The sequence below is a fragment of the Hypanus sabinus genome, chromosome 11 (assembly GCF_030144855.1).
Source record: "Hypanus sabinus isolate sHypSab1 chromosome 11, sHypSab1.hap1, whole genome shotgun sequence".
Taxonomy (NCBI): domain Eukaryota; kingdom Metazoa; phylum Chordata; class Chondrichthyes; order Myliobatiformes; family Dasyatidae; genus Hypanus; species Hypanus sabinus.
In genome coordinates this window covers 11,784,972-11,808,354 of record NC_082716.1, presented here as the reverse complement: position 1 = coordinate 11,808,354, position 23,383 = coordinate 11,784,972, and the positions used below count along the sequence as shown (strand labels likewise).

At 42.6% G+C, this 23,383-nt stretch overlaps 1 protein-coding gene across 1 annotated transcript in view; it reads right to left on the bottom strand.

The window, feature by feature from the left end:
• Positions 1-2,372: 2,372 nt before the first annotated feature.
• Positions 2,373-23,383, bottom strand: part of adgrl4 (adhesion G protein-coupled receptor L4) — a 146,070-nt gene continuing 125,059 nt past the window's right edge. Inside the window, exons 14-15 of the mRNA XM_059983773.1 lie at positions 21,575-21,743; positions 2,373-2,712 (exon numbers count right to left, since the gene is read on the bottom strand). Coding sequence (XP_059839756.1) covers positions 2,650-2,712; positions 21,575-21,743 — 232 coding nt within the window. The 3' untranslated portion in view covers positions 2,373-2,649. The remainder of the gene's footprint in view (positions 2,713-21,574; positions 21,744-23,383) is intronic.

Sequence of the window (23,383 nt, the reverse complement as noted above, 5' to 3'; positions counted from 1 at the left end):
AGACCAAGTCTTCGAGTATTCTTAAAGCAGAGGTTGATAAGTACTTGATTAGTATATATGTCAAAAGATACACGAAAAGGCAGGAGAATGGGATTGAGATGGATAATAAATCCATGCTGGAGTGGCAGAGCAGACTCGATAGACTGGATGTCATGATTATGCTCCTGTGTTTGATGGACTTATGGTTCATCTGCAGTTGCTATTGCCCTCTCTTGGCCTCGTGTGAGAGGATTACAGTCAGTCACAGTTTTGAATCAGAGTTGACCCTGTGGTTAACGTGCTCCCATGTTGCTCTTAAAGAGGGGAAGCCATAACATTGAGCAAGCAACAAAGGAGGAACAAAATTCAAATGAGTCCTTACAGTTTCAATAGAAATTCTTCCCAGCCGTCAGTTTTGCTGAACACCATTGATTTAGACCTTGCTTCAACCTTACTCTTCAGCGATGGCAGAGAAAGGAATAAATTATGTTAAGCAGCTTCTTTGCCTCATCTCATTACAAGGAACTCTCTCTCTGTCTCACACACACACACACACACACACACACACACACACACACACACAAAACTATTTCACACCTTTATTTAAAAAGCATAAACGTAAATGAGTTTATTTTGCAGAGAATTCTTTTGTATCCATAGAAATCTATATACAGGATAAAACTCTTCCCCAAATTACCAATCAGTTGAATTACTTTATAAGAAACTCCAGCATCCCATGTCCCTCATCCTGATTGACATTCTTATGACAGGAGTTCAAATTTTCATGAAACGAGTCCGATTGGAAGACTTACTTTGGGGATCCATAAGATTTCCCACTTGAAGAAGGCGCAGCAGCATCTATGCTTGCTGAGGAGATTGAGGACATCATGGAGTGCAGGGCTCCCTGCCTCCATTCTAACAATTTTCTACAGCAACGCCATCAGGTGTGTCCTGTCTGGCTGCATCACTGTGTGGCACTGAAGCTACAAGGCATCAGAACACATGGCTCTACAGAGGATTGAAAAAAATGCTAGGAGGATCACCAGGGTCTCCCTCCCCTTGTTTGTGACACTTACTGGAAGTGTTGCTTCTGAAGGGCCCATAGCATCGTTGAGGATCCTAAGCCGCCCATCCCACACTCTTTGACCCGCTACTGTTGGGAAGGAGGTACAGGAGCATCAGGACTAGAACTGCCAGACTGAGTAACAGCTTCTTCCCTCGGGTTGTGAGACTAATGAATACCGTGCCACCACCGAGGTCTTGTCATGAGGACTGTTCACATATAGCGGACACTACATGCATTTTGAAAATATATTTTATTGTTATTTGTGGTAATATTTTGTTTTATGTGCTGTGTGTGATATATGTTGTGTGGGTGCCCTGTTTAAAGGAACTTTGTTTAGTTTGCATATATGTACAGTCAGATGACAATAAACTTGAACTTAAATGTATCAAATTAAGAATCTGCAGAATAAAATAGTCCACAAGGTAGAGGTGTTCTCATCACAGTCCTGTCTATAGAATTGGTTAATTCTAAAGAGATGACCCATACTTTTGCTAACTGTTTTTATTGGGCAGGATAGGCCCCTCCAGCCCAAATGTGCCACACTGCCCAGCAACTCACTAATTTAACCCTAGCCTAATCACAGGACAATTTTCAATAAACAATTAACCTACTAAATGGTGCATCTTTGGGCTGTGGGAGGAAAATGATGCGTTCATGGGGAGAAGGTACAAAACTCTTACAAACGGCACAGGAATTGAACTCCGAACTCTGGAAAGCCCTGAGCTGTAATAGTGTTGTACTAATTGCTACACTGCCATGGAGCAGGGTCTCCCACTAACTCCCCTTGTTGCGTGCTGGAGGACCCAAAGCCACAATTTAATCCGCAATGTAACAAACTTCCTTTCTCAGCTGTGGCCTTCTGTGGGACATTTTCGTGGGACTTTTGATTTGGGAAGGTAAAGCGGAGGCATGTCACTAGCTCACAGGAGGTAAGCCAATTAAATTAAATCAGCAAATTTCTTTGCCAGCAGAAATTGAAGAAAATTAATTCTCCAGAGCATGAGATTGGAATATTCAGTCACTGACTAGTTAACCTACAGAAAATGCTGAACTTTGTCCATGAATCACTGCATTCTACATTGTGAAAGCACTCTCATGGTGTTGTCAAGACTAACCCAGCAGGTAAGGTTAACCTAATGACTAAGCTCACTCCGTAGAAAGTCTTCAAACACCATGCCTTGCATTTTATTACTCTTCGAAACAAGGTCCAGCAGGGATCAATTTGGGCTGAATGGCCTCTTTCTGTGCTATCTTTATGATAAAGCAAGTAAATAAAAAAAATATATATTTCAGAGTTTCACATTGAAGAGTGCAAAATGCAGACCGAGAAATTACAATTGAGTTTTTACTGGATGCAAGGCTGCACTTTCATTATACATTTACAAACTAGACAGGAATCCAAATGGAATCAGAAACCTGTTATAAGGATCTTAAGCGATTTGTGTACTCCATTTCACCCACTCTTTCCCAACACAGCCCACCCCATACAGCAAAACTTTAAATAAGTTATGTTCATGGCCCATCAATGTCACTTGTAGCTCAACTGAGAGGCATTTTTCTTCTTCTCCCATCTCAGTGCTGGTTGTCCATCATCTTCAGCCAGATCATCTCAGGTATTCAAAGCAACAGGGCACATTTTTAAATAACCGGTAGTACTCTTTCTGAATCTGTCAAATACAATAAATACAAGCAAGTTAATTTCACTATTTATTCAGATTTCAAAGTTTAACTTAGACATCGGTGGCTGGGTGGCATCAAAGCTTTTCTCAGATTGCTGAGAGTATTTACCATTGGTTGGGCATACTAGGGCTTCATGGAGGGGTGTAGAGGAGGTTTTCGAGAATTATCTCAGGAATTAAACAATTAACAAATGAGGAGTTTTAAACGGCTCTGGACCTGTACTTGCGGGAGTTTAGAAGAATGATCGGGGGGGGGGGGGGGTGGAATCTCATTGAAACCCATCGAATATTGAAAGGCCTAACAAAGTGGGTGTGGGGAGGATGTTTCCAATCATGGGAAAGGGCCAGAGGGCACAGACTTAGAATAGGAGGACATCACTTTAAAACAAAGATGAAGAGGAATTTCTTTAGCCTGTGGGTGGTGAATCTGTGAATAGATGTGGAGGTCAAGTCATTGAGTTTATTTAAAGCAGATGCTGAAAGGTTCTTGATTAGTCAAGGTGCCAAAGGTTACGGGGGAGTAGACAGGAGAATGAAATTACGAAGGAAGATGATCAAATATGATTGAATTGAGGAACATACCTCCTGGGCTGAATGGACTAATTCTGCTTCTTTGCTTTACAGTCCTATTCCTATGGGACTGAGAGGTGACTTTACAATGGTGTATAAAATTGTGAGCAGCAAAGTTAGGTTGAATGTACTTTACTCTTTGGTAACCGTGTGGAGCCATTCCTAATCAATATCCTTGTGCTGGCTCAATGTAAGAACTATTAGTGTAACACTCTTAGACAACAAATAAGTATTCCATTGTTTGTGAAATGCTCTGAGACGTTATGAGGTTGTGAAAGGTTTTATGCAAATAGGGATCTTCTATCACTCCTTTAGACAGTCCATCATAGATCAATGGAACTCCACTGGGATTTCCTGGTGGCTTCTTGTTTTAATTCTAATTCCCATTCCCACGCCCTCCTTTACTGCCACACAATAAGGTCATCCTCAGGATGATTGAGCCACACCTCATTTTCCACAAGAGAAGCAGAATTAGACCATTTGGCCCATCGAAACCTCGGCTGATCCAATTTTCCTCTCAGCCGCAATCTCCTGCTTTCTCCCCATATCCTTTCATGCCCTGATCAATTAATTACTGCCTTAAATATACATAAAGACAGCCTCCACAGCTGCTTAGGGCAAAGAATTCCACAGATTTACCACTCTCTGGCTAAAGAAATTCCTCCTCATCTCTGTTCTCAAAGATGCCCCTCTTTTAGGAGGCTTTGTTCTCTGGTATTAGACTCTTCCAACATAGGAAACTCTCCTATTTCCTCTCTCCTCTTTTTTCAGATTCTTTCTTCTTTAGCCCTTTAACTCTTCCACCTATCACCTCCCAGCTTCTCACTTCATCTCTCCTGCCCCTCCCACCTTCCCTCTCACCTGGTCTCACCTATCCCATGCCAGCTTGTACTCCTTCCACTCTCCCCACCTTCTTATTCTGGCTTCCTCCTCCTCCAGGAGGCAGAGTGTGGCAAAATTTAAAATGAGATTATTTGAAGGGCAAAGTGTGTGAGAGAGATTAGAGAGAACTTTATTCGTCACATGTACATTGAAACATCGAAGGGCACCGTGGTTGTGTAGGGCATGAGGTACCAAAGTGGTTAATACGACCCTATTGCAGCTTGGGGCCTTCCAGAGTTCAGAGTTCAATTCTGATGCTGTTCTTTAAGGTGCCTGTATATCCTCCCTGTGGAATGTGCGGGTTTTTCCCAGATGCTCTGGTTTCCTCTCACTCTCCAATGACATAGTGTGTAAGTTAGTTGGTTTTTGCAAGTGTTCTGTGATCAGGTTAGGGTTAATTGGATTTGTCGTGTGTTACTGGGGCAGTGGGGCTCGAAGGGCTGTGAGGGCCCATTTTGCACTGTATCGGAGAAATAAAAAAATAAAATTAACATGATAATGCGTCGTTTGTGTCCAATCAAATCAGAGAGGAATAGACTGGGGGCAGGTCACAAGTGTTGCCGCACTTCTGCCACCAGCATAGCATGCCCACAACCCACTATCCTTAACGTCTGTGGAATATGGGAGGAAACTGGAGCACCAGGAGGGAACCCACATGATCACAGGAAGAACAGACAAACTCTGTACAGACCGTGGTGGGAACTACTACACTACCATGCCATTCAAAGATGGAATTACCTGGTGATGTCATGACAAATGGAACATACTATGGATAAAATATAAAATATCCATTTTTGAGAAATAAAGGAATTTTGTGAATGACGGGAGACTGAAATATCTTGGGGTTTGGATGTCCTTGTACACGGATCACTGAGTATTAATGTAAAGGAACTGCATACAATTAGAAACTCAATTGGTCTGTTGACCTCTATGGTAACATGGGTTAATTACACAGGCAAAGACATCATGGTTCAACGGTTTGTGGTGTGTGCAGGTCTGGTCTCCCCAGCTAATGGAAGATTTACTTGTGGTAGAAACAGAGTCAGAGAGTTATAGAAAAGTACAGTGCAGAAACATGCCCATCTACTCTGTGCTGTACTATTTGAAATGCCTACTCCCATCGATCTGCACCAGGACCATAGCACTCAATATCCTTACTATCTATATACCTATCTAAACTTCTCTTAAGCATTGATATCGAGCTCAGATGCACCGCTTGTGCTGGCAGCTCATTCTACACTCTCACAACCCTCAGAGTGAAGAAGTTTCCCCACATGTTCCTATTAAACTTTTCACCTTTCACCCTTAACAAACATTCACTTGGCTTACTCTGAGTGAGGCAGGTTTGTTGTAAGATAAGAAAATAAGTAATCCAGACCTGTACTCCCTTGAGTTGAGGAAAATTAGAGGTGATTTCATTGAAATTTACTGAATCAGTGTGAAGTGAACAGAGACACAGGTGATTCTGCAGATGCTGGAAATCTCAAGCAACTCAGAATGCTGGAGGGACTCAACAAATAGTCGACGTTTCATGAGGAGGACAGATGAGGTGTCTCAGCTCAAAAAATTGACTGTTCATTTCCCTCCATTGACGCTGCTTGTCCTGCTGAGAACTCCCATCATGTTGTGTGAGCTGTAGAGTTAATGTTACTTCAAATGGGATGTCCAGGACCAAGAGGTCACAGACTCAAAATAAAGAATTAGATATTCAGGATGAAGATGAAAAGAAATTCCTTTACTGAGAAAGTGGTGAACCTTTGGAATTCTCTAACTAAAAGAATTGGGGAATCTTGCTTATTGAGTAGAATAAAGGTTCACTTTTGTTCTGGGCCCTCCAAGAAGACCACAATCTTGTCGAAAGGGTTTTGAGGCTTGCTTTCCTTAGTGACCCAGAAAGCCATGTTGGCTGCAGTCAGGGCTTTGTGCTTTGTCTTTTTGTAGGGTCACCCTTGCCATACAGGTCAAAGGTTAGAGTCCAGACTAAGAGTGGTCTACTGGTCCTCCAGTTTTGGGGGTTCAACTCAAGGCTAACAAACCCAACTGGTTAAAAAAATGTTATGGAAACAGCAATGAAAAATCCTGTATCTGTGTGTGATGGTACAAACATAGACAGGACTGTGTGCTTAGACCATAACTATACTTTATATGTCTCTGTAAGGTCAACGCTCAGTCTCCTAGGGATAAAGTCCTAGCCTGCCATTCTCTGGGACCCTCACCATCTAGCCATGCTCTCTTCCTGCTTCTACCATCGGGAAGGAGGTAGAGGAGCCTTAGCTCCCACATGACCAGGTTCAGACTCAGTTATTACCCCTCAACCATCAGGCTCCTGAACCAGTGTGGATAACTTCATTCATTGCGACACTGAACTGATTGCTCAAACTGCAGACCACTTTCAAGGACTTGTTGTCAATATTATTTATTTATTTATTTATTTATTGTTAATTTTTGGGGGAAATTGCACATAGTGTCTTCTTATGCATATTGGTTGTTTGTTCTTTTACATAGCACTATATATTCCGTGAGGGTAGCTTCCAAGCTGATGGCATGAGAATCGATTTCTTCTTCCAGTAAAAAAAATGTTTCCCTTCCCACTTCCCTCTTCTTCTATTTCCCCACTCTGGCTTCATACTTCTTCTAGTCAGCCTATTTCTTCCCCCTGGGTTCCCTCCTCCTTCCCTTTTCATTCTCCTCTCTTATTAGGTCCCTTCTTCTCCAGCCATTTATCTCTCCCACCCACCTGGCTTCATCTATCACCTTCTAGGTAGCCTCCTTCCCATTCCCCCATTTTTATTCTAGCGTCTTCCCGCTTCCTTTTCAACCCTGAAGAGGGTCTTGGCCTGAAATGTTTACTATTTATTCATTTCCATAGATGCTGCCTGCCCTGCTAAGTTCCTTCAACAGTTTGTGTGCATTGCTTTGGATTTCCAGCATCTGTGGACTCATCGGTGAGACCCGAAGTAGATTGGGAGACTGCTCCGTCTACCACGGTGACCTCCGATTTGAATTCTACTTCCCATTCCCATTCTGACATGTCAGTTCATGGCCTTCTCTACTACCCCCACGAGTGGAGGAACAACACCTTATACTCTGGACATCCCATTTGAAGTAACATTAACTCTACAGCTCACACAACATGATGGGAGTTCTCAGCAGGACAAGCAGTGTCAATGGAGGGAAATGAGGAGTCAATTTTTTTTGAGCTGAGACACCTCATCTGTCCTCTTCATGAAACATCGACTATTTGTTGAGTCCCTCCAGCATTCTGAGTTGCTTAATATTTCCAGCATCTGCAGAATCACCTGTGTCTCTGTTAATGCCTTCAATCTGATGGCATGAACATCGATTTCTTGAACTTCCAATAATTGCCCCCTTTCTCCTTCACCATTCCCTATTCCAATTTCCCTTTCTCACCTTATTTGCTTACCTACCCAGTACCTCCCTCTGTCCTTTTATCCTCTCCTATTAGATTCCCCCTACTCCAGCCCTTTACGTCTTTAATCAATCGACTTCTCAGCTCTTTATTTCACCCCTTCCCATCTCACAGCTTCAACTGTCCCTTACTACCTTGTACCTCTTCCTCTCCTCACACCACCTCTTACTCTGACTTCTAACCTCTTTTCTCCAGTCCTGAGGAAGGGTCTCAGTCCAAAACATTGACTATTTACTCTTTTCCATAGATGCTGCCTGGCCTGCTGAGGTCCTCCAGCACTTTCTATGTATTACTATTAATCTGCAGACTTTCTCATGTTTATTGGTTATTTGTCTTTGATTCTGTGTAGCTTTCCATTGATTCTACTGTATTGCTTTTTATCTGCTGTGAATGCCTGCAAGAAAATGAATCTCAGGGCAGTATTTGATGACATATACATACTTAGATAATAAATTTACTTTAAACTTTGAACTTCTCCCTATAACTCAGGTTCTCAAGTCCTGGTAACATTCCCTAAAATCTTCACACTCTTTCTAACTTGATGATGTCTGTCTCATAGGGCAGCGGGAACTGTCCATGATGCTCCAAGTGCAGTCTCACCAATAACAGTATAGTGTCTCAACTTCTATTCTATATGAAGGGCAGCACAGCTCTTCACCACCCCATGGCTTCACTTTCAGGGATCTGTGTACTCTGAGACCTCTCTGTTCTACAACATTCCCTGGAAAAGTTAATGTAATTCTATGTCAAGAAATGCAGCTAAAAAGCAAGGTCAGAGAAATGCAGCATATATTTGTATTTTTTCTGTTCTGTGATCTCTGGAAATCCATGATCAGCACATCTACAGATGGCTTAATGAAGTGTCTTACAATGTTTAAAATTCCTTAGCAGGACTTTCAACTGGTATTGGGGTGACTTCTGCTGACGTGGAATAAACAGGACATAATCCAAAGGGAATATTGATAGCATTGATTAAAGGGATAACATCAAAAATGATCGACTGCAGAATTAGTGTGTCATGTACCAATGCATGTTGACCTTGACCTTGTCTCACAGTGGCAGTGAACCCTAATTAGTTATCTCCACACTGCAACATTGAACGATATGTTGACAAGCTTGGTTAACAGTGACACATTTGTCCCAATCAATGAAACCATAAACAGCAGCAGAATGTATATTAAGCGACTAAGTCTATCAGGAAATCCTTGCTAAATAAGAACCATAATGAGGTTAGAGGGCTGCCAGAAAGATGATTTTTAATCTATTTACTGTTTAGTGGCATTCTGACCTTTTCTCCCTTAATAATCTTGCCATACACAATTAGCTCAGATTAACTGCCAGCAATTAAACTTCAGGGAGAATTAAATGAGGGCACTGCAGTACCGCAGTAAGTAGAGCATCTTGCTCTCAAATCCAGCAGCCCCAGGGTCAATCATGACCTTGTAAGGAGTTTGCACCTTCTGCCTGTGACTGTACCTTTCCTCAGGTTTCCTCACACATCCCAGAGATGTGCAAGTCAGTGGGTTAATTGGTCACTGTGCACTCAAAGGCCTCTTAAAGGTTCAAAGATGCTCTTCTGCACACCGTTGTTGTAATGTGTGGTTATTTGAGTAACTGAAGCCTTCCTGTCAGTTTAAACCAGGTCATTCTCCTCTGATCTCTAATTATCAAGGCATTTTTCACCCACAGAACTGTTGCTCTTTGGATGTTTTTTGTTTCTTGCACCATTCTCTGTAAAGTCTAGAGGCTGATATGCGTGAAAACCGCAGGAGATCAACAGTTTCTGTGATACATGAACAACCCTGTCTGGCACCAGCAATCATTCCTTGGTTAAGTCACTTAGATCACATTTCTTCCCCATTCTGATGTTTGGTCTGAACAACAACTGAACCTCTTGATCATGTATGCATGCTTTATGCATTGAGTTTCTGCCACATGATTGGCTGATTAGATATTTGCATTAACGAGCAGATGCATAGGTATATCTAATAAAATGGCCACTGAGTGTATGTTACCACTAACATGTCAATGAGTAGAGGAATCTTGGGTGGGGTGGGGTGGTGGGAGTTGATGTATAAACTGAAAGAATATAACAAGGGTAGTGTAAATGAGTGCCGATTGCTTAGCAGAGTCTTGATTAACATTAAGATTAGATTAGCCTTATTGGTCATGTATACATCAAAACATACAGTGAAATGTGTTGTTTGGGTCAACGAACAACGCAGTGCGAGGATGTGCTGAGAGCAGCCCACAAGTGCCGCCATGCTTCTAGTACCAACACAGCTTGCGCACAATTTTACTACCCATACGTCTTGGAAAGTGGGAGGAATCCAGAGCACCTGGAGGATATCATGGGGACAACATACAAACTCCTTGCAGACAGCAGCAGGACTTTAATCGGCTCAAAGGCTCAGTTTCTGTGATGTGTGATCCACCAAGGGCACAACCTCCCCACCATCAAGAACATCTTCAAGAAGGCTGCATCAATCGTGAAAGACCCTGATCATCCAGGGCATGCTCTCATCTCTACTACCTCAGTCTTTAAACTATTTAACGACAACTTCCACCATCATTTGAGAAAGAGACAAAGATTTGTGGCCCTCAGATAAGAAAACAAAATTCACCCCGCATTAACCCTGAATGGCTGACCACATATTTCTATCATTAAGGATACCCACTAGTACTGCCTGGGTGATGGGTGGTGGGAGGTCGCAGGTGACAGTGATCTCCCACCATCCAGGGCAGGTTCCCTTCGCATTAATACTGTCAGGGAGGAGGTACAGGAGCTTAAAGACCCACACTCAGCATTTTAGGAACAGCTTCTTCCCCTTTGCCATCAGGTTTCTGAATGGACAATGAACCCATGAACGCTATCTCACTGTTCATCTCCTGCACTTTAATTTTATTTTTATACTGATATTCAGCGCAAGGTTATTGCTGCGACACCATTCAGCTAGCTGAAGTCAATGGTAGTCATTTTGTAACAGTAATCATTATTGTGAATTAAATTTCTTGCTCTCTGTGATTTTAGTAAAGTTATTTTGTATTCATTGATGATTAGAACCAGAATCAGGTTCATTATCACTGACTAATGTGAAAATTGTTGCTAATCGTCAACAGTGCAGAACAGCACATACAATACTGTAAGTTACAATTAAGAATTATATTTAAAAAATAAAGAGGTCATGTAAAAAGAGAAAAATTGAGAAAAAAATTGAGGTTGTGTTCATGGGTTCATAAACTGTTGAGAAATCTGATGGCTGAGGATAAAAAGCTATTCCTTAAAAGTTGAATCTGTGTCTTCAGGCTCCTGTATCTCCCCCCTAGGAGTAGCAATGAGAAGAGGGCATGCTCTGGGTGGTGAGGACGCTTAATGATGGATGCCATTTTCTTGAGGCACTGCCTATTGAAGACATCCTCGATGGTGGTAAGGCTGATGTCCACGTTTGCAATCCACTGCAAGTTCTTCTGAATTTGCACACTGCTACCTCCATTCCAGATGGTGATGAAGCCAGTCAGTGTGCTGTCCGCAGTAGAAACTTCTACAGAGGATTCTACTCTGAACTCCATTACTGCAGTAGATGATGGAAAAAAGAACATAAGAGCATAAGAAATAAGAGCAGGAGGAGGCCGTCTGGCCCTTCGAGCCTGCTCCACCATTCAACAAGATCATGGCTGATCTGGCCATGGACTCATCTCCACCTACCTACCTTTTCCCCATAACCCTTAATTCCCCTGCTAAGAGGGCTACACGGTGGGGAAATTCTAGGCGGTTTCTAGAGCAGGTTAAATGGTCGGCACGACATTGTGGTTCAAAGAATCTGTAATGTGCTGTAGATTTCTATATTTCTATGCAAAATTCTATCCAAATTTATCTTAAGTGCATTTACCAAAGTAGCCTCCACTGCTTCATTGGGCAGAGAATTCCACAGATTCACCACCCTCTGGAAAAAGCAGTTCCTCCTCATCTCCGTCCTAAATCTATTCCCTTGAATCTTGAGGCTATGTCCCCTAGTTCTTGTCTCACCTACCAGTGGAAACAATTTTCCTGCCTCGATCTTATCTATCCCTTTCATAATTTTATATGTTTCTATAAGATCTCCTCTCCTTCTTCTGAATTCCAGCGAATACAGTCCCAGGTGACTCAATCTGTCCACATAGTCTAACTCCCTCATCTCTGGAATCAAGCTGGTGAACCTCCTCTGACCCACCTCTAAAGCCAGCATATCCTTCCTCAAGTAAGGAGACCAGAGCTGCACACAGTACTCCCGGTGTGGCCTCACCAGTACCCTGTATAGTTGCAGCATACCTCACTGTGCTTAAATTTAATCTCTCTAGCAATAAGGGCCAACATTCCGTTTGCCTACTTGATAGCCTGCTGTACCTGCAAACCAACCTTTTGTGATTCATGCACAAGCACTCCCAAGTCCCTCTGCACAGCAGCATGGTGCAATGTTTTTCCATTTAAGTAATAATCTGCTGTTTAATTTTTCCTTTTCCTTCCAAAGATCTTGCATTTATCAACATTGTACTCCATCTGCCAGACCCTTGCCCACTCACTTAACCTATCTATATCTCTCTGCAGACTCTCCATACCTTCTGCACAATTTGCTTTTCCACTCAATTTAGTATCATCAGCAAACTTAGATACACTACACTCGGTCCCCTCAATCAGATTGTTAATGCATATCGTGAACAGCTGTGGGCCCAGCACCGACCCCTGCGGCACACAGTTCACCACTGATTGCCAACCACAGTAACATCCATGTATCCCAACTCTCTGCTTTCTATTTGTTAACTAATCCTCTATCCATGCTAATACATCACCCCTAATGCTATGCATCCTTATCTTATGGTTAGGTCTTTTATGCGGCATCTTATCAAACGCCAAATAAGTGACATCTATCTGTTCCCGTCTATCCGCTGTGCTCATTATATCCTTAAAGAACTGCAGTAAGTTTGTTGAACAGGATCTGCCTTTGCTGAATCTATGCAGCATCTGCCTGATGGATCCATTTCTTTCCAGAAAACACCTCTCTATCCTATCTTGAAAGTCTGGAACAGCCTCCGCTACTCATTAAAATGGAGGAAGACTAGCTGGGAGGAAGTCAGAATGTCAGGAGTCCATGTAGTTGTTAATCATGGACAGCAGGAGAAGTCCATAACACCACAAACCACTCACTCACCCTTCTCACCAAGTTGCAGACTCCATGGTTTCTACACAAGTCATCAGAACTGAAGTGGAAGTGACTGCCTCAAAGCCTTTGTTGGCAAAGTAGGGTGGTGCAGTAGCGTAACAGTTACTGTCATTGTTTACAGTGCCATCAGTCACCAAACGGGGTTCAATTCCCATCTGTTATATGTTCTCACCTGACCCTGTGGGTTTCTTCAGAGTGTACTGGTTTTCTCCCACAATCCAATGACATGGTTGGTACATGTCACATGCTCACATGAGTGTAATTGGGTGGCACTGGCTCCAGTACAGATTCTTTTACTTTTATTAACAGGGTGGCAGGGTGGAAATATGTCTTTAGCAAAGGAGATGTAAAGCGCTCCTTCCCTCCACTAGCCTGTAGGTTACCCTTGGGCAAGGTGTAGCACCTGCTTAGCCTCCCCGATCAGGGTCACGCGAAGTCAAGGGAATAGGTGGTGGATGATTGTATGAGGAGCTGGTGCATATCACAAGTCCTAGTTTGTGACCACTAATGCCAGGCAGAAGGCAAATGCAAACCACTCTGTCGAAAACTTTGCCAAGCACAATCATCGTCGTGGAAATACCATGATTGCCCATGTCATATGACATGGTCCATAATGAATGAATGAACTCTTATTAATAACTCCGCTGAACCTGTTTCTATACTAGAACTTTTGTCACCCTTATTCCTATTATCAAAAGTAAAGTCCTACACAATCAAAGACTTTCTCACCTCCCTGCTTCCTTGGTAGCAAGGCAGTTAGTGTAACACTTTACATCAGCAGTGATTAGAAGATCAGGAGTTCAATTCCCATAGCTGTCTGTATGGAGTTTGTACGTTCTCTCTGTAAATTTGTGGCTTTCCTCTGGGTGTTCCAGTTTCCTCCCAATTAACAATGCACGCGTTAAGGTTCGTGAGTTGCGGGCATGCTAAGTTGGTGCCACAAGCATGGTTACTCCTAGCAAATCCTGGGTCTGTGTTGGTTGTTCACACATTTCAGTGTATGTTGCGATACATTGACGTAGATGTAATCATTAAAGCTAATCTTAAAGATCTTTATTTTGAATGCATGGATTAATTAAGAGACACCTCTCTCCCTTTGTTCACATTTTGCTATTGTAGCAATTTAATCAATATTGTTATTGCATGGAGACATTAATGAGTTTGATGTCAGTGTTGCAAATTCACATTAGAGGAATGAGGAAGAGAACACAGCTTGCTTTTCCCCATGTGATATCAATGAATATCACAAATAAACAAGCAACTAAAACTTTGCTTGTTAGTTTGCGCTGTTGATATGAGAGCCCAAGCAATCCCACAGTCCCATGATTCCACGGGTAATAATGCTAATGCACTTATCTACTGTGAATAGCAGTATAATTAGGAAGCAATTTATTTCCAGTTATAAGTTGGTCATTGGAATATAAAGCAATATGGTAGCATATAATCAAGAAGGTGCTCTGATGCTCTTCACACTACTAATTATACATTATCATTATTGTTAACGATAGTCCAGCTATTTAACAGAGGCAAGATCTGTAATATATGGGGAAGATATATAAACTGGGAAAAGTCATATGACTGATTTTGTTCAGCACTGAAGTTATGAGCTCACTTTCAAGGAGTCTACAGCTCATGTTCTCAATCTTACTTTCGGAGTGCAATAGTAGTGTAGCTGTTAGCGGAACGCTGTAACAGCCTGAGGTGTTCTGGAATTTGGAGTTCAGTTCCGGTCTGTAAGGAGCTTGTGTGTTCTCCTCATGAAGCACATAGATTTCCTCCGGGTGCTCCAGTTTCCTACCACAGTTCAAAGATGTACCGGTTAGTAGGCTAATTGGTCATCGTAAATTGACCAGTGATTATGCAGGGGTTCAATAGGGGAGTTGCTGGGTGTTGTGGCTCATTGGGCTGGAGGGCCTGTCCTATACTGTATCTCTAAAGAAGTAGATACGTAAGTAATATATTTATTTTGTAATTGCACAAGTTGTCTTCTTATGCATATTGGTTGTGGTCTGTCTTTGTGCACAGTTTTGTATTGATTTGATTGTGTTTCTTTGCATCTACTGTGATTGCCTGAAAAATGGATCTCAGGATGACATTTACATACCTAGAGAATACAATTACTTTGAACTCTCTGAACTTTTGAAACATTGAAAATGGAGCAGGCCACTCAGTCCCTGGTTCTGTCGTTCTAGATGAATGTGCCTGATCACCAGGCCAATGTCATATTGAAAATTATGAGGGTTATAGACAGGGTAAGTGCAAGCAGGCTTTTTTCACAGAGCTTTGTGTGAATTTAGATCCAGAGGTCATAGGTTAAGAGTGAAAGGTGAGGTGTTGAAGGGGAACTTGAGGGGGAGCTTCTTCACGAAGAGAGTAGTGTGAGTGTGGAATGGGTTGCCCGCAGAAATGTTGGATGTGGCTTCGATTGCAACATTGAAGAGAAGTTTGAATAAGTATGTGGATGGGAGAGGTATGGAGGGTTCTGGTCCAGGTGAGGACCTCCTCCTCACCTTAAACCATTGTCTGCTAGTTTTAGAATATTGTACGCAGTTGTCGTCGCCTACCTGCAGGGAAGGTATCAACAAGCTTCAAAGAATACTAAGAAAATTGACGAGGATTATTGTCAGGACTTGAGGTCCTTTAGTTACAGGGAAAGCTGAAATAGATTAGGACTTTATTCCCTGGATACAGAGGAATAGTGGACTTCAGAAAGGGGGAGCCAAGGGAACACACACCAGACCTCATTGAGGGTTCAGTAGCAGAAGGGGTGAGCAGTTTAATATTGCTGGCTGTTAGCATCTCTGAATATCCAACATATCGATGCAATTATGAGGAAGGTATGTCAGTGGCTATATGTCTTTGGGAGTTTGAGATTTGGTATGACACTAAATCTCTACAGATGTACACGGAGAGCTTTCTAACTGGTTCTAAAACCAACTGGTACAGAGGGGCCACTGCACAGGATCAGAAGAAGATGCAGAGGGTTGCAAACAGAACCGGTTCCATCTTGGGCACTAGCCACCACACCATTGAAGACAGCTTCAAAAGGTGGTTCATCAAGAGGGCTGCATCCATCATTAACAACCCCCATCAGCTAAGACATGGCCTCTCACATTTTAGGAACAGCTTCTTTCCCTCCACCATCAGATTTCTGAATGGACAATGAACCACCCCACGAACAGTTCTTCACTGAGTTTGCATTACTTATTTAAGTTAATTTTTAATACATATTTTAATGTAATTTGCTGCCACAAAATAATAAATTCCATAACATCCGTCAGTAATATCAAACCTGATTCTGATTCTGAGAATGAATGGAGACTTTACAGAGGTGTACATAGAGTGGATTCTTGCAGGCTTCTTTCCCTCAGGTTGGGTGAGACTAGAGCTAGAGCTCATAGACTGGGTTTAAGTTGGAAGTTGAACTATTCAAGGAAACCTGGGAAGTAACCATTGCATTCAGAGGGCAGTGTAAGAGTGAAATGAGTGGGAGTGGTGGATGCAGGTTCAATTGTAACATTTAAGGGAAATTTGGATAAGAACATGGATGAGACCAGTTTGGAGGGATATGGTCCTTGGATTGGAATAGGCAGAAGACTAGATCAGAATGGACTAGATAGGCTGAAGGGTCTCTCTCTGTGCTGTTCTACTGTATGACTTTATAACTCCCCCCAGATTCTACTACACACTCACACACTGAGGACAGTTTACAGGGACCGATGATCCTATCAGGATATGGTAAAAGTATCAGAATCAGGTTTAATATTACCCGTAAATGTCATGAAATTTTTTAAACTTTGCAGCAGCAGTACAATGCGATACATGATAATATAGAGAAAAAAAACTGAATTATAGTAAGTAGTCCAAAAATAGAAACATGAAATTAGTGAGGTAGTGTTCATGGGATTATTATTCATTCAGAAGTTGGATGGCAAGGGGGAAGAAGCTGAATCATTGAATGTGTGTCTTCAGGCTTCTGTTCTTCCTTCCTGATTGTAGCAATGAGATGAGGGCATGTCCTAGGTAGTGGAGGCCCTTAATAACGGACACTGCCTTTTCGAGGCACCACTCCTTGAAGATGTCCATAAGATTATAAGAACATAAGATATAGGAGCAGAATTAGGCCATTTGGCCAAATCGAGTCTGTTCTGCTATTTCATCATGCGTCGTCAAATTTTCCTCTTAGCCCCAACCTCCTGCCTTCTCCTCGTATCCCTTCATGCCCTGATTAATCAAGAATCTGTCAATGTCTGCCTTAAATATACAGCTGCTTGTGGCAAAGAATTCCACAGATTCTCCACTTTAGCTATACAAATTCCTCCTCATCTACATTACAAAAGACGAAGAAGCAGAAAAAAAAGAAGAATAGCCCTTAACTCGGCAGTGAAGTTATCAGGGCACCGTCATGATGGTGTTTCCATAGCAAGCTATTCTTGTTTTTACGCGACCGAGTTGCTAGCTCGACGCTCAACCCGACTTGGATTCGAACTCGGGAAACTTTGCTCTGGAGTCCGGTGCAGATATTATTGCTCTAACAAGCGGCACACATTACAAAAGGATGCCCCTATATTCTGACGCTGTGTCTTCTGGTCTTAGACTCCCCCACTTTCAGAAACATCCTCTCCACATTGACTCCATCAATGCCTTTCACCATTCAATAGGTTTCATGAGGTCATCCCTCATTCTTCTGAATTTCACTGAGTACAGGCCCACAGAAATCAAATGCTCTTCTTATAATAAGCCATCCAATCCTGAAGTCATTTTCGTGAACCCCCTTTAAAATCGTCTCCAGTTTCAACACATCCTTTCTAAGATAAGGGGCCCAAAACTGGTTATAATACTACAATTCTATCTTCACTTGTGCTTTATAAAGTTTCAAAATTACTTCCTTGCTTTTATATTCCAGTCCTTTAGAAAGTAATGCTAACATTGCATTTGCCTTTCTCAGCACAAAATCCACCTGCAAATTAACCTTTAGGAAATCCTGTACAATTCCCAAGTCCCTAGGCACTTCAGTTTTTTGTGTTTCCTTTCCACTTAGAAAATCAATAAACCTTCCATTTCTTCCACCAAAGTACATGACCATACATTTCCCGACACTGTATTCCATCTGCCATTTCTTTCCTCAATCTCCTGATTTGTCCAACTCCTTTTGTACCCTGTCTACCTCCTCAAAACTATCTGCCCATCCACTAATCATCATATCTTCTGCAAACTTTGCAACAAAGCCATCAGTTTTATTCATACCAGAATCTTTCTTGTAATACCATGAGCTTGAGCTTGTTAAGAAGCCTCATGTGTGGCAATTTGTCAAAAGCCTTCTGAAAATCCAAGTGCACAACATCACTGATTCTTCTTTGTCTATCCTGCTTATTAGTTCTTCAAAGAATTCTAGCAGATCATTCAGGATAGATTTTCCCTTGAGGAAATCATGCTGACTATGGCCTCTTTAAACATGCGCCTCCATTTACCCTAAGACTTTATACTTAATAATCGACTCCAACATCTTTCCAACCACTGAGATCATGGTAACTGGCCTATAGTTTCCTTTCTGCTGCTTCTCTCCCTTCTTGAAAAGTGGAGTGACATTTGCAATCTTCCAGTCTTCTGGAACATTTCCAGAATCGAGTAATTCTTGAAAGATCATTACTAATGCCTCCATGATTTCTTCAGCCATCTCTTTCAGTCAGATGGCTTAGCTACCTTCAGACATTTCAGTTTCCCAAGAACCTTCTCTCTAGTAATGGTTCCTTTACACAATTCATGCTTCCAATGGTCTGATATCCACTCTCACCTCTCTTTTACATTTTATATACCTGAAGAAACTTTTGGCATGCTCTTTAATATTACTGGCTAGTTTTCTTTCCTATTCCATTTCTACCTTGTTAATTCCTTTTTAGTTGCCTTCTGTTGGCTTTTAAAAGCTGCCCAATTCTCAAACTTCCCATTAATTTTTGTTCTATTGTATGCCCTCTCTTTGGGTTTTACGTTGTCTTTGCCTTATCTTATTAGCCACGGTTGTGTCATCTTGTCTTTAGAATACTGTATCTTCTTTGGGATGTACAGTATATATCCTATGCCTTCCGAATTGCTTCTAGAAACACCAGCCATTGCTGCTCTGCCATCATCCTTGCCAGTGTTCTTTTCAATCAATTCTGGCCAACTCCTCTCACATGCCCCTGTAATTTCCTCTACTCCACTGTATTACTGACACATCTGACTTTAGCTTCTCCTTGTCAAATCTCAGGGGAATTCGATTATATTATGATCACTTTCCCAAAAGGTTCTTTTTGCTTAAGCTCTCTAATCAATTCAGTTTCATTGCACAACACCCAATCCAGAATAGCTGATCCCATCATGGCTCAACTATGAACTGCTCTAAAAATTTATCTCGTAGGCATTCTGGAAAATCCCCCTCTTGGAATCCAGCACCCCCCCCCCCCAATCTACCTGCATATTGAAATCCTCCATGACTACTATAGTATTGCCCTTTTGGCATGTATTTTCTATTTCCTGATGTAATATGTAGGCCACATCCTTACTACTATTTGGGGGTCTGTATATAACTCTCATCAGGGTCTTTTTACCCTTGTAGTTCTTTAGTTCTGTCCACAATAATTTCCTTCCTTCTGACTCTATGTCACCTGTTTTGTATGATTTGATTTAATTCTTTTACCAACATATCAATGCTCTCCCCCACCCCCTGTTTCCTGCCTGTTCTTTCAATTCAATAGGTATCCTTGGACGTTAAACTCCCAGCAATGTTCTTCTTTTAGCCATGATTCAGTGATGCCCACAACAGCATACACGACAATCTGTAGCTGTGTTACAAGTTCCTCTACTTTATTCCCTATACTGTGCACATTCAAATATAACACCTTCAATCCTGTATCCGCTCTTTTTGATTTTGTATTCCCTTTATGTTGCAACTCATCCTGTTGACTGCCCTATCAACAGCCTCTCCTCACTGCACATTGCCTCTGTTTGTAAACAAGCTACCTCATCTTCAGCACTATTATCGGACTTACCTACAGTACTTCCTGCATTGAAATATATGCGGCTGATGACTCTGGTCGCAGCATGCTCAACCTTTTGATTCCTAACTTTGTCCGAGGATTTACTAACATCTACCTCCACAACCTCTCCATTAACTGTTCTGGCACTCTGCTTCCCACCCCCTTGCAACTCTAGATTGAACCCCGCTATGCAGTATCTTTTTGCTAAGGTATCAGTCCCCCTCTGTTTCAGATGCAAACCGTCCCTTCAGTCCAGGTCGTACCTTCCCTGGAAGAGTGCCTAATGATACAGAAATCTTACACCTGCCTTCCTACACCAACTCCTTAGCCACATATTAGCTGTATAACCTTCTTAGATATAGCCTCACTAGCACGTGGCACAGGTAGCAATCCTGAGATCACAATTTAGCACCTCACTCTGTCTACTTCGTATGCAGAACCTCATCACTCATGTCATTGGTACCTACGTGGCCATGACTTTTGGCTGTTCACACTCCCACTTAGGAATACTGAGGGCTCGATCCAAGATATCCCAGACACTGGTACCCGGGAGGCAATATACCATCTGGGAATCTCATTCTTGCCCACAGAACCTCCTGTCCAATCTTCTAACTAATGAATCTGCTATCACCACAGTGTGCCTATTCTCCCCACTTCCCTTCAGAGTCACAATGCCAAACTCAGTGCCAGAGCCCCAACCTCTGTGACTTTCCTCTGTTATGTCATTTCCCCGACAGTATCCAAAGTGATATATCTGTTGTAGAGGGAGATGGTCACAGGGGTACTCTGCACTAGCTCCTTAACCCCTTTCTGCTTTCTGACTGTCACCCATTTTCCTTTGTCCTGCACCTTGGGTGTAATTACCTCTCTATATAACCTATCTATCACCCCTTCAGCCTCCCAAATGATCTGGAATTGATCCAGTTCAGCTCCTTAACGTGGACTGTTAGAATCTGCAGCTGGATGCATGTCTTGCAGTTGTAGTCATCAGGGACACTGGAGGTCTCCCTGTCTTCCCACATCTCACAGGAGGAGCATTCCAGTATCCTGCCTGGTATCTCTGCTGTCCTAACTGAGCAACATAAAGAAGTGAAGGAGAAAAAGAAATTTAATCTTGAGCTCTTCTTTTTTTGCTATGTCTGACTGAAGCCTTTCTTTGCAGAAGCCTAGAAGATCTAAAGCCTCAAGATCACCACTCTGACTTTGTCCACTCATATGAGAGCCACTACGATGATGGCCTGGATATTAAGGCAGCTAGTGCCCGTGATGGAGCTGACTAAGTTTACAACCCTCTGATCCTGTTCAATAGCCTCCCCATTCCCCATGCCAGACAGTGAGGCAGCCAGTTAGAAAGCTCTCCATGGAAATTGTGGAAATTTTCTGTGGAATCTGTAGAAATTTTCGAGTGCTTCAGGTGACATTTGGCATCTTCTCAAACTCCTAAAGGAAAATAGCCACCATCTTGTCTTCTTAAAGCTGTGTTGATGTGTTGGGTACAGGTTAGGTCCTCAGAGGTATTGACACCCAAGAACCTGAAATTGCTCACTCTCTATTTCTGATCTCTGTATGAGGACTGGCGTGTGTTCCCTCATCTTTCCTTTTCTGAGGTCCACAATCTGTTCTTTGAAGACTGAAACCCCTGGAAGAAACTCATGCACTATCTATGTGGACAGCACTGAAATCAGGAAAGAACTTGAGCAGCTTGAGCTGTACCACTCCAGTGGTTCATGCTCTCGTTCTTAGGTGTCACTTACTTTCTTTGACAGGATGCAGAGAAATATGAAGATGAACATCCCTTGGAATGCATTGGAAATGGTGAATAGATACGCTGTCACCATGGTTCCCTTGACAATGTGCAACACCCCGAAGGTCCAGGTAGCACCAAGGAGGAAGAGAAGGGCCAGGGCACCACGAGCACAAGACCTGGAAAACAGGGTGAGCGTACATTAATTTACCATCCATGCAGAGCTAGGTCACCCAAACAGACCTACAACTGAGGACCAGACTCATCTCAAGAGAGCCGGGCCCACCTGAAGAGGGCCACACTAATCTGAGGAGGTCCAGTTGCATCTTAGGAGGACCAAACCCACCTCAGGTCCATCTGTCTCAGGAGGTCCATCTGGTCCTCCTGAGAAGGAGAATGCCTGAGTATAACTGTTTAACATGGGGAGGTTGACATACAGGAGGCCATCACATAGTCCTTGACAGATTGGGGTCAGTGGCATGGAATACAAGATAAATGGGAACCCTTCACTGCTGCAGCCTTCCTCTGCCTTCACTGGCATTGTGATATGTCATCATCTTCTGCCAACTCTCTCATTGATCTCAGCAGGTCAGGCAGCATCTATGGAAATGAATAGATGGTCTATGTTTTGGGCCAACACTTTTCTTCAGGACTGAGAAGAAAGGGGTAAGATGCCAGAATAAAAAGTTGAGTTTCGTGGAATTTGTTATTTCGTGCAGCAGTACAGTGCAATACATAATAATAAAAAATATTCTGAAAGTTACAATAAGAAATATAAATAAACACACGAGTTGGGTAAGTGGAGAGCAGAGTAGTGAGGTAGTGTTTGGAAATCTGACAGCAGAAGGGAAGAAAATGTCACTGAAGGCTTGAGTGTGAGTCTTCAGGTTCCTGTACCTCCTCCCTGATGATAATAAGCAGAAGAAGGCATGTCCTGGGTACTGGGAGAGCACTCTCACCTGTGACCTCCCACCACTTTAGATCCCCATAAAGCCGGCGGCACTGGTGGGGTCCTTAATGATGGAAGTATGTGGTTAACCCTTGAAGATAAACATGAGGTGAATTTTGCTTACTATCTGAGCATAATGAATCTTTGAGTCTTTCTCAAACAATGATAGAAATAGTATTTTAAGTAGCTTTAAAACCATGGTAGTAATGAGAAGGGGGCATGTCCTGGGTGGTGAGGGTCCTTCATGATGGTCAATTCTTGATAAGGTTGAAGGTTACCGCGAATGAAGACCACAATTAAATTAGGCAGGATCTCTTTGAATGGCAGAAGAGGCAAGAGGAACTGACTGGTGTATTCATACTGTTGATTTATACATATGTCTGTATGTGTTTTGCTCATCACTGCCTGTGGGAGCTAGCTTGAGGATCCATACGGCCTATTCCTGCTCCATTTTCTCCTGTCCTAGTTGTACATGTCTTGCTGCTGCATTCCCTCCATTACAACTGAATATTTCATCAGCTGTAAAGTGCTCTGGGATACCCTTGCGCTCCTGAAGATGGTTGAGTGTGTGTGCTTTCTCTTCGCCACCGCTCCGAATTAGCTTGCTGTCACATTTTCTTCACCGTCCCACTGGAGAACCTTCTGCTCATCTTGCCCCTCCCGGGTTTTCAGAGTCATAGCAAGAGTCACCGCGCTGGTGCAGTCCCTTCAGCCCATCGGGTCTAAGCTAACTGTCAGCCAGGGAGCCTTCCAGGTTTTACCCCTCACCTAAACACTGAAGACACTAAGTTGGAGCTTGTTGCCATCTGTAAGAGTAGATGTGTGTACGGCTGCAATGAAAAACCTACTTGCAGCAGCATCACATGGGCA